At 27.9% G+C, this 12,809-nt stretch overlaps 1 protein-coding gene across 2 annotated transcripts in view; it reads left to right on the top strand.

The window, feature by feature from the left end:
• The window catches only part of LOC136089207 (neural cell adhesion molecule 1-like), a 73,403-nt gene that overhangs the window by 56,321 nt on the left and 4,273 nt on the right, over positions 1-12,809 (top strand). For both annotated transcript variants that reach the window (XM_065814950.1, XM_065814951.1), the window contains exons 5-8: positions 6,019-6,150; positions 6,592-6,750; positions 9,423-9,533; positions 9,730-9,769. In XM_065814950.1, the coding sequence (XP_065671022.1) occupies positions 6,019-6,150; positions 6,592-6,750; positions 9,423-9,533; positions 9,730-9,769 (442 nt within the window). The remainder of the gene's footprint in view (positions 1-6,018; positions 6,151-6,591; positions 6,751-9,422; positions 9,534-9,729; positions 9,770-12,809) is intronic.

The raw sequence follows: 12,809 nt of genomic DNA, 5'->3' as shown, positions 1-12,809 counted from the left end.
TTTGTAAGTAAAAGTAATATTGTAAACTATTTGACAACATTCACATTTCTACTTTCAGATAAAGCACTTGCCAATAAATACGCCATTAGTTTTTTCACTTGAATTGAGCGCTTATTTTATATAAAAAAACTTGGTTAAATCTATTCTTTTTAATATTTACCCTCTAAAGGTTTTTCTTCTTTTCACTCTTTCTATACTTAATATAAAAAAATGAATGTTTTGAATAAAAAAAAAACTTAATAAAAACCATGAAAGTATAAATACAATATATATACGCCCATAAAAGTTCATACGGAATGAACAGTTGTTAAGATTGCTATGGCTTCTGCAATAGTTAGCTTCAATAATTGAGTTCAGGGTATACTACTAGTGTTTCAAAAATGTTATATTTTACAACAATGAAGTATTGACAAATATAAAAAAACAATTTACAAATACATCCTTTGCTTTTAATGTGCAAATTTCAAAATTTTTGGCGTACGTACTTTATGGACGACCCCAAACTGCTCAGGACATTCCTTATAAGAAATATTATTTTTTAAGATTTTTTATTTTTTTGAAATTAAAATAATTTTTTTTTAGTTGTTTTTATCATACATAAATTTGATCCTTAGCAAGTTAATTTCAACTTGTTTCTCCGCGCAGCGGCCTTGTTCGTCGAGGTTCGTGTTTCGGAGTTATAGAGTTGAGAGAGGGTTATAACCACAATTAAGTAGCCTCCACATCTGTAGTGGCCTTCTGGGCCTTGGGGAGGTGAAATAACAAAACAAAACAAAAAAAAACAAAAAAAAAAAATTCTCCTTCTAAATAGCCTACATGTTGTGAATTTACTCTTTAGCCCATGGATAATTTCATACGAATTTGTTTTTTGTTTTTTTAATTTAAAACATTCATTTCTTTAAATTAAGTATAGAAAGAGTGAAAAGAAGAAAAACCTTTAGAAGGTAAATATTAAAAAGAGTAGATTTAACCAAGTTTTTTTTATTTGTTTTCATTTACTTTAAGTTCAGTATTTTTTTTTTTACAATTTATTACTTTATCTATGTTTAGTTTATTATACTCTCTATATCCTATATTTATTATACTCTCTATATCCTTAAATAAAATTTGTAAAAGAATAAAATAGTATTTTTGTTCAAATGATAAAACTTTTTAGTTTTTGTTTAGGAAGTATTTTTTTAAATACATTTAAGTGCTTATACAATTTACTTATGCTCTAATTAATAGTAGAAATTAAGGATATCAAACTTTAGCACTGTGACTTTCAAAATACAGTTTTATTATTTAAGATAGTTGCTTTTTTTTTAATAGAATTCTTGAATTAAAAAAAAAAAATTAGACCTGCGGATAAAAATCAATAGTGGCCATTTTGGGCAGCTTTATTGCATTAAAAGATTATTTTTGGTTGCCCTTCACAAAATTCGATCGTCTGGCACCATTGAGCAACCACGAGTGTATACCTCTGATATATATTATATATCAATCGCATAATTTTTTTTGACAACCAATTTTTATGAGGAGTGGCTAATGAGTGGCGTAGAGGTCATATTTATATGAAAAATTTTTCTATTTTTTATTTTTTCTTGATAGAAGTATTTGCCCTGATTGTTTAAAGTTTCGCTTTTTATGATTTTTTACTAAATTTAGAGCAAGGATTGGTATGAATAGATTCTGATGTCAAATCCAGTTAATTTGTTCAATGATATTTTCTTAATATGTTACTGTACCAAAAAAAACACTGTGCTTATTAATTTAAGAAATATGTTGTACCTATCATTTACTGATTACGATAGATAAATTAACACTTTGACTACTGTAAAGTGATTTTTTGTTGATCTTTGTGCTTTTTTCCAGTCATACGACAAACTTTATGATTTTTACCTCATTTGGTATCAAATGATGTTTTTTAAAAATACTGCTACTGGAGCCTTGGATCAAACAAATCCAAATCCAAAATGGTTTTCTCAAAAGATTGGGTAAAGGACTTTCGATCTTTTGTTTTTTTGTGTTTGGCTAAAGGACTTTTCGATCTTTAGTTAAATCACATTGATAAGTTTTGATCTAGTTTTCTAAACTAGATCAAAACTTATCAGTGTGATTCAAAAATATATATTCACTTTTTATCTGTGGTTATTTTAGGTGTTCTAAAAAGACCTAATGGTCGCATCACAGAGCACCACAGAAGAGCATTTAATTTGGAAGTTTACTTTAGTTTCATGTCGAAAAAAAGCCTAGAGTAGGCATCAAACCACAGATCAGTGAAGGATCCATTATTTTTTGGTGCTTGAGATAGCTAACAGACATGGCGCAAGCTCCAAACATTTGTATGCTTATACTTATGTCAAATAATGATGCTTTGCAAGATATTGCAATGATTGGAGGCTGAGAACAAAAAAAGCCCCAAAATTTCATCCCCTCTGCCCTAAAAGTGAGAGCAACAAGTTGGTAAAATAATTTTTTGCTATTATTAACTAAGTTTATAGTTATTGATAAAAAATTAAGTTTCATAGCATTATCTCTCAGCGTTTATTAATTGTGACCATATAAAGTTTATTATTTCATCAACTTAATGCACTCACGGTTGGGGCAGGAGGAATAAAATTTTAGAACTTTTTTATTCCCAGCCACCAATCATTACAACTTTTTAAAAAGTCATCATTATTTGACATAAGTATAAACATAGAAATATTTAGCTCAAACACCATAATATGCTGGATCCATCACTGCCAGAGGTCTTTTTATTCTAAAGTGAATTTGCTTCAGAATTCAGAGTTTTAATGCTGCAAATGTACAATGAATATTATACACATATAAATTTTCAGCTTAAGACAAATATCTTAAGAAAATATGTAAAAAAATAAATTTTAAATGTACTTTCAAGGTTCAGAGATTGCTGGTATCGGATCATAATTCAAATGATTAGAACCATTCAATAACGAGAAAGCAGTTGCCATAGCTAGCTCCTTGAACTCACTCTTCTTCTTTTTTAGTGGTTTTTTACAAGAACTTTTTATTTGAAGTAGCTTCTGAAGCTTCTCCGAGCTCATCACAAGTCTATCTTGAATAAATTTTACTGTAAGCACAGCAAAATTGAATTTTTTATTACAAAATATTTTTCTTAAAACAAATGTTTCTTGTTTTAAGAAATAAATATCCTACCCTGCAATTTATTTTTAAAAATAAGAAATATATTTCTTGTTTTGAGAAATAAACTTCGTAAACTATGGTCAATAGATTTACGAATTTGCTGTGAGTTCTGATTAGTTGTTAGCAACTTTGAAAGATTTGAAAAGTTTGGGAATTCATTGTATCCAAGAAGTCTGAGGGAGTCTCATTTGCAGGCATTTTTTCAAACTATGACCTAGAGTATCATAAATTAACCAGTTGTCTGGTGAAATATACAACTCAAGACCTAGTGGCTGGTTTTTATCAACAAAAACTGCTTTCAGAAGGATTTCAGCTTTGATTCTAACTGTTTTTACATGTTTTTGGACCTTCCTTTGTTTTTGAATACAGAACTTTTTACCATTTTTATATTTTTTTGCCATTTTTACATTTCACCTCTGCAGTGAGCTCAATATATATCTGCCAATAGTCTTGTTGATCTTAAAAGTGTAAATTGATAATGATGCAATGTAGATAAAATAAGGTTTAAAATGACACTGCTAAAAACTCATTACATTTAATTTTGACAAGAGAAAGTCAAAGTGCTATTTCTATTGATTTCATTTTTATTATATTTCTACTGATTTTAAGATGTCTGTCATTGGAAAAAAAAGTTGGTTTAGAGTTATTTTCTTTGTATTTTATATCTGATTGTAAACCATTTTGCAAACCATTGTTTTTAAACAATTTACTTAATGACATAAATTATTTTTAAATGATTAGACTAATATATCAAAACTTGTGAAACTAAGAAAGAGAGAAGTGTGGTCAGCTATTTTATGAATCTCTTTGAGTATTTTATTACTCAATAAAAACCTGTCTGATTTTAGAGAAATGCAACTTAAATTTCATGAAATTCAAGGTTTAAGAAACAGCTCCATATTTGTTAATTTTCACATAATGGTCTGATATTTTTCCACAAGTTTGCAATAACCTCTGCACTTCTGTAAAGTCTAAATGTAAATAGTTTTGAAATTAGTAACTTACATTGTTTTTGCAAAAGGTATTTTAAAGTGAACTAGTTTTATTTTTACCTTATTATTTATCTTTTATGGTTTTATGATATATATATATATATATATATATATATATATATATATATATATATATATATATATATATATATATATGTATATATATATATATATATATATATATATATATATATAAATATATATATATATATATATATATATATATATATATATATATATATATGTATAGATAGTTTATTCTCAGGTTTAACAGTTTTATTTATGGCTACAGCTATATGAAGCTCTCCAACATGGTGGTAGGAGGTTAAAAAGAATAATGGTCGCCAGGAAACTTGGCTAATCTTGTACTAACCCCTTTTAAGCCAGGGCTTGAAGTGGGTGAACTGTATAAGATTAAAAGCATCTAAAAATCTAACAAGTTTCTAATTGCTTTCATCATTTATGCAAGTCAATTTGTCAGAAAAGTATTGAACTGATCTGCTCAACATCTTTTTTTTTACCTCCTGCTCTACATCTTTACCCGCCAGAGATAATAGCTTCTCAGTTATACTCTCACTTCTGCTGATAACGAACTGCTCAGTCAAATATCAGTTTCATGCTGACAGCCAATGCGGACCCAAGCTTAGGATATTTATCCATTATATAAAACGAGTTTGCAACCAAGTATGAGTTTAGAATCCAGGATGCAATGACGAATGGTGTGAAGAAAACTGCAGTCTCATTCACCTTTTTTTCTGATTCACAATCTTAATGATCTTATCGGTATAAAGTCATGAAACCTGATCATAATATCTTAGATGATCAAAATATCTTAAATTATCAAAATATGCATAAATTGTATATGTTAATTATATTATATTAAAGTTGTGTTAATTTTTAAACAAATTTTATAATTTATTTATTTATTTTTTTTCATTATACTGTACCTAACTTTATGGCAAGCTCCAAGTTAATCGAAATGAAATCAAGGAACTTCTGCTCTCAAATAGAAAGCAAGAGATTCCTTTCCAATTTGATTCAGGATGATGCAGCCTAAAGATTTGATTCCAATCAAAGCTAACTAGTTCCAGCATCTTGTCTACTATCTTACTATCTCTTGTCTACTTGTCATGACTAAACACCAGACTTTCTGGAGTTTGACATATATTCTTAGGTCTCTACAATTAAGGCCCCAGGCCCAATCAATGAGTGTTGAGAACAGAGCTAAGGATAATAATAGATCTAGTTTGTTTTTCAGTATTGGATGCCATAGTGTTGCAGCAATCTTTGACACTGCAACCACTGATTATAAAGTTTTGAAGTCCTGCTTTTTTCCAAACATCTATTACAGCAGAAGCAACATATCTCTATTCAGGATTCTTGCAGGAATTATCTCAGCAGATCAGATCCATGTTTTTATGTTTTTGTGGACAGGCTGCGTTTAACTTAATAGGTTGAAGTCTTACTGATCAAATATCAGTTATTATTATGGTTTTGTTGTTTTTATATAATTTTTTACTTCATACTTTTTTTTTTTTGTTGTTGATACTTTTGATATATATCTTTTTTATTTGATATATACTTTTAATAGAAATGTTTTGTTAAATCCACATAGTATAAAATTGGCCATTGTTAATAACATTCAAATAATTTATCATTGCAGTGTTTTTTTAATTTGAATATAAATTGAAATTTATTTATTCTACCAGTCCAAAAAGTTTTAAGTGTTACATATAAATCCAGTGAACTCAGTGAATGGGAAAAATATATGTGGACAAAAAAATTTTAATTTGGAACCTTATTGTACATATATAATATTGTTATATGTTCATTTCGAACAATTTAGGAGTTAATATTAAAAATGCTATGTTTTATTCAGTTTCAGGTAAAAAAAACAAACCATCTAAAGAAGAAGTTGTAAAAGCCGGATCAGATGTTACATTAGTTTGTGATATTGCTGGTTATCCAGCACCAAAGTATGTTTGGAAAAAATTTGAGGCTGTTATTGGTAGTAAGTTAATAATGTTAACTGTTATGCTTATTTTGTTAAATTTTTGAATTTGTTAGAAGAAAATTTTTTTTTTTTTAATTATTACTTGTTACTGCCCGGGTTTTAAAAATATCTAAATTTTGTTAAATTTTTGAATTTTTGAGAAGAAAAAAAAATTTTTTTTTTAAATAACTTGTTACTACTAGGGTTTTAAAAATATCTAAAGTCCTAGTAAAAAACTTTACTCATCGTAAAAAAAAGTTATTGTCTATTAAAATTTTATAATAATCAATAATATTATAAAGTTGTAAAGTATTGTTTTATAAAATAAAGTTCAATGAAAAAAATTTTAAAATTCATCAAAGTTATTAAAGTTTTAAATAATTTCATTGAATTTTTAGGTTTTTTAGAGTTTTAGATACTTTTACTTTTAGATTTATTTTTAGATTTTTTTACTTTTAGATTACACAGATAGTCGCTTCAAGTTTATCAAAGAAAATTCGTCAGAATATGAAACTTTGACTATAAATGACGTTACATACAGTGATCGTGCAGTATATAGCTGCATTGTTAACTTTAATAATTCACAAGTTGTTAAAGAATTTACATTAAGGGTTAGAGGTAAGTTTTATCTAGTACCCATTAAAGCCCTAGGATTGGAAGTTAAAAGTAGTCGCAAGAAGGGTCTTTTTAGTAGTATTTCCTTAATTTTTTCGTCAACCCTACAGTATTACTTATTAACTTGGTATTATGTCTTAATGTAACATTAAGACATAATAAACACCATTTTCTGTTTTTTTCATGACAATTTCTTTTACTGTTTAAAAAGTGGTGTAATGTGTACTATGGTTCATTATGAAACTCTGCACTCATGTGATATATAACTTTTTTTTATAAGCTTGCTCTTGTCGTCTTATGCTCCACCAACTGATCCAATTATATCTAAATAATGTAGTTATGTTTCAATTGCTTTTTTGGCTTTTTTGCATTCACCAAATTTTCTACACATAAAACAAACAAAATTAAGAGTAACTTACATCTTTCTCAAAGAATTTTTTTGGATTTCAGTTTTTAAAATAATACTAATATTAATAAATTTGATAATAACAACCATACTTATATTAATAAATTAGATAATAACAACCATACTTATATTAATAAATTTGATAATAACAACCATACTTATATTATTAAATTTGACAATAACAACTATACTTATATTAATAAATTAGATAATAACAACCATACTTATATTAATAAATTTGATAATAACAACCATACTTTGGTAACCATTATTAAATTTGATAATAGCGAACATACTTATATTATTAAATTTGATAATAACAATCATACTTATATTATTAAATTTAATAATAACAACTATACTTATATTATTAAATTTGATAATAACATTAAATGCTAGTAAAATTTTATTTAGAACAATTTTTTTTTTTACAATTATTTTCTAAATAATGTTTTGGTCTATATAGCAGTTGCAGATTAGGACAGTATTGAAAAAAGTTAAAAAGTTAAGTTGACAGGATTTGAAGAAAATGATGCAAATTCACTAAAACATAGCGAGAGATTTTTTAAATAAATTTTTTTATAGAAACCAGTGACTAACAACCTGATGATGATATTTATTAAAGCATCATTTAAGATGTTATAGGAATATAAGGAGCTTAATGGTAAAACTTCCACACTGGGCCTGGCAAAAAAGGGGATAATAAAGGGTGTATCTATAAAATTTATTATTTTTTGTGGCACTTTTTTTTTTTTTATAATTCTAATTCACTCCCAACAAGGCTGCTCTATAACTCTATTACTTTTTTTCTAGTAACTCCCAACCTATTAAGTTGGGAGTTACTAGAAAAAAAAAAAAATAGAGTTATAGAGCAAGGAAACAATTGACGGAAGACTTGAAAAGTTGTAGGTTGTATGAGTCAGGAAAACATGAAGATGGGAGAGAGTTCTAAAGGGTTGAAGTGTGTGGAAAAAGCTAGACAAATAAAAGGGAAACAATATGGTAAAAGAATTAGACTTGGCTGCCTATTCTAAGCAATCAATAAAAGAGAAGACTTTTTGTCAAGACAGGAGTATTAAGTTAAGTATTCAGCAAATAGAGCCACTTTAGATGTAAGGTTGTCATGAAGATCATTAGTGTAGATAAGAAACAAAGCAGAAGGAATGATAAAAACTTCAGAAACCCAAAGTTACTGGAAATGAAGAAGAGTGAAGACTTTAATTAAACTTTGGAAAGAAATGATTTGATAATCTCAAAAACTTTTCCCGATACACTATAAGATGCAAGCTTATTGGGAAGACCAGCATTTGAATGTCTAGCAATGAGTTAACTTGTTTAGTTGGAATGGAAGGAAAAGATGGACATAAGATTCAAAAATCAAATTAGAATAAAAATTATTTGCAAATAGTTCTGCCTTATCCTTGGAAGAGGTAATAAGATCAGTCCCATGAAAGAGAGATGAAATCTTAAACCTACCTTTGTTAATGACACTGTTGAAGATTTTCCAAAAGTCTCTAGAGCCTAACTTGTGAAATAAAATGTGAAATTTAGTGAACTGAGAATAATGAAGCTTAGCCTCAGACAGCACCTTTTCACATTAATGTCTTGCAATAATAAATAGCTGTTTGTTTTCAAGAGAGTTGTTTTTTTGAAAAAGATGAAAAAAATGATTACAACTAGTTATAGCAGCCTCACAAGAGGGTGAAAACCATGGAGTAGAATGAGACTTGACTTGGAACCAACAAGAAAGATTAAAAGCTTCCATTCCTGCCTGAACCCAGGAGGTTACGTAGGAGGCGCATTTGTCAGCAGAGAGAGAAAAGACAAAAGCACAGAAGTTATAGATTTGCGTTAGAGCCAAGCCATTCAGTGTGATTAGCATTAAATAACAACAATATTCACTGATCAGAAATTTCATCTAAAAGACTGCAGACATGGGAAGAAGGAGAACAATAAAGAAGAAAGAGAAAGGTGATAGAGTGAAGTGGTGCCGAAAAAAAACTTGAAAAAAGCATTATATTACTACATAATATTCTAACTGTTAGTTTATGAAGCCAATCAAGCTTTTTAAGCTGAAAAGCAAGTATTAGTTCATTACAGTTTTTCCTTTTTAGCTATGTATAAAGACATACCTCTTTGGTTTTCTCTTTTTTTTTCTATACTTCTGTGCACAATTACATGTTTTTGTTTTAAGAAAAAATGCATTTTAATTTTTTATATGTTTCATATACTTTTTTATAACTATTTTTATTTAAATTATGCTTTTCAGATCCTTTGAATGCTTTATGGCCTGCAGTTGGTATTCTAATTGAAGCTGTTTTGTTAGCAATTATTATTTTTTCATGTGAAGCTTGCAAAAAGTTAAAACAAAGGAAAAAAAGTAATTTTTTACTTGTTTATTAGAATTTTATTATGTAAGTAGACTTTACATTTTATACTTATTAGCTCGATTTAAAGTTGTTTGTCATTTAAAATTAGTTGATGCATTTAGGTGCAATGCATGCCTTAGTACTTTTTTTGGATAAAAAAATTTTGTTTTTAAATTTTTTTTAATACTAAATGTGCACTTTTCATAGATTACAAAATGAAAGAAAATGAAGAAACCTCACCATTAGTGTAATTATTGTTATTATTTATATTCCATTCGGTATTCTGTATATTTAAATAATTTTAGTTTCAGAAAGTCTTACAATAAAAAAGTTTATAAAATTATTGGATGTTTTAGTATTTTAATTTTATATTTTCGATGTATTTTTTTTAATCTATGTATAATAGAGTGATTTTAAAAATAACTTTTAAAATCACTTTTTTCTTCTGGCACCCCCTAAATGTGTTCTATATAATAAAATAATGCTGGATATAAAGATTTTTTTAATAAAAAATATCTTTTAGTGTTGCTACAGACCCTCAAGCATTGAATGGGTTGCTAATATCATCAAAAAAAAAAAGTTTTACAAAAATGTGTCATATTGGATGTCAAATGAAAAATTTTAAAAACATTCATTTTATTAGTAAATTATTATTTGAGATTTTAGTGACCAGAAAATAACATTTTTCAACTAAAGATGAAAAAGAGGGAATTCAACAAGATTTTTTGATTATAATTTTTTTTCTCAATGTTTTTAAAATATTTTTAATGTTTAAGAAATTTTTATATAATCTTGCTTCATTGGAGGGCCAACATGAGATACTTTTGAAAACCATTTTTTTTTTAATAATATTAAGGGCTCATTTAATGTTTGAGGGTCCGTATCAACCCCCAAAATATAATTTTTATTCAAAAAAATTTTGAAACCAGTGTCATTTTTTTATACAGAACACTTTTAGGGGTTGCCAGTAGACATTTTCAAAAAAACTTGTTTTTAGAAACACCCTATTTCATGTATACGATTTCCCTAAAATCAGGAGGATGTTAACTTGACATAGCTTCAGTTCTTTGTAGTTGATGTCATGATGTATATATTATAATCATTACTTCAATGTAAAAAAGGGATGCATTGTATCCGGTTTTGCGCAGAACATCAAATACGAATGTTTAGTCGTGATATTTTGCTTGACACTGAACAGTTTGGCAACCAAACTATCCCTAATTTTGAATAAAAGCATTTTTTAAAAACATTGTTTGTAATATTTGTTTCCGATAATCATTAACAATTACAACCCAAGTAATTTTAAAAGTGATTAAGCAACTGATTAAGCAATTTTTTATAACTGATTAAGCAAAATTAGCCCTTAGTTTAATATAGTTGAATAGTTACAGTAAAGCAAGTTGATACACTTGATTGGAGGTTATGCTTTTATCTTTGTATTGATGTGTTGTGCTTTACTAGTTTGTTGTGACTAATTTATGAGTTTTTCAGATTTTAATTGATTTAAATAATTGAGTCTGATGATAATACCTATATAACAAAAAAACAAAACAAAAAAAATAAGGAAAATATATATAAAAAAAAGGAGTACATAAATTTATCTACAAATTAAAAAAGTTACTTATTTAACACGTAATATTTTAAATTAAAAATTTTTATCCGGCTCACCCTAACAGCTGAGCCTTTCAATTAAAACGTAAAAAACTTTCATTTTAAAATGTAAAAATTTAACCCTGTTTCTTTGTGCATGAGTTTCTTAAAGTATCCCTAACTAACTTATTTTCTTTTTCTTTTTTAAGATGCAGAAAAAAGTATTTTAAATTCATAGAAGATTAATGGCTAAGGGTACTCAACAAGTTTATGAGTCTTAAAACTAAAAAAAAAAAGATTGCTATCTGCAATTATTGATGTGTACTACCTAGGTTAATCAAAGGAGAAGACAAAAGCCCTTTAATGAGACTTCAAAGCCAGAACAAGGTGTACCATTTTATTAATGAAATATCAACACCATCTGAAAAATACCAGGTGTGAAATTGACTTTTATGAATATTGACTCATGAAAGTGACAGTGATAGGTCACAGATTAAGAAGGCTGGGCAACCTTTTGAAGACGGTACAACTCCCTCATGATTAACGTAGATGAAGTAATTCAGGAAATGCTAAACCTGTCATTAACATGGTGAAAGAGCATATATCTTTTTATCCAACAAAAATAACTCATTATGGTAATACTGAAAAATATTTTCTCTATAAAAAACTTTCTGCATATGACATGCACAAGGTGTTTTAACAGAAGTATCCTGGAATCAATGTAAATTACAAATTTTATTTGAAAATATTTAAGCAGCAGTTTTTGTTGAGATTTGGATTACCTCAAGTTGACGCATGCACATGTGATTACAGGTAAAAATTAAAAGTAAATATTTAATCGACAATTTTAAGTTTGCTGCAGCTGTTGAGAAGATGATTCATATTTGCAGAGCCAAAATGATTTCCAGAAAAATTAAAGAAATTGCACCAAAATATCAAGATGGTGATAAAATAGGAGGGGTTTGCATAGATTATATGCAAAATTTACAACTCCTTGCATACCAATTCAAGAGACTTTTTACCTCAGGCAGCTGACTGTTAGTGTTTTCTGCATACATGACTTTTGAGATAATAGTCTCAACTTTTTTGGGAGTTTGTGCAAAAGGACCTACTCCTTTTGCACCGACCCCTTCATGGAAGTTTGCTCCTTTCTACTTGAATACATAGAATCTTTCTTTAATGATCTAGAACAGTTGCAAGTGTTTTCTGACGGGTGCGGGGGTCAAAACAAAAAACCACACCCTTGTTAAGCTATGTTCTGCACTAGTATCACAAAACAAGGTTAGGTTTGTTGCCAATATTTTCCTGTAAGACGTCACTCTTTACTTCCTTGTGATTGGAATTTTTCTGTCTTGAAAACATTAATCTGAAAAACTGATAGGATTTATACCTTGAAAGAGTATAATGACCTGGTTCTTTCTCCAAGAAAAATACATTTTCTGTTGTCATTGTAAAAAATTGCTGACATCACTGATTTTAAGAACTGGTGGCCTCAATTTTATAAAAAAACAATGTTGTCTAATAAAACAGCTGGTCGCAATATTCCTAGGAACAAAAAAGTTACATTCAAAAGTCAGCACTTTTGTGCATGAGCCACAAAACTGAAACTAAGGGGAAAGTAATTTTCAAAAACTATATTGATGGGCTTCAGTTCCAAACATTTTCTTTGAGAAATTTTAATTGTCCAGTGCTGCCTC

Source organism: Hydra vulgaris, chromosome 13, assembly GCF_038396675.1.
Source record: "Hydra vulgaris chromosome 13, alternate assembly HydraT2T_AEP".
Lineage (NCBI taxonomy): Eukaryota > Metazoa > Cnidaria > Hydrozoa > Anthoathecata > Hydridae > Hydra > Hydra vulgaris.
The sequence above is the reverse complement of the archived record's forward strand: the minus strand, read 5'-3'. Positions and strand labels throughout refer to the sequence as shown.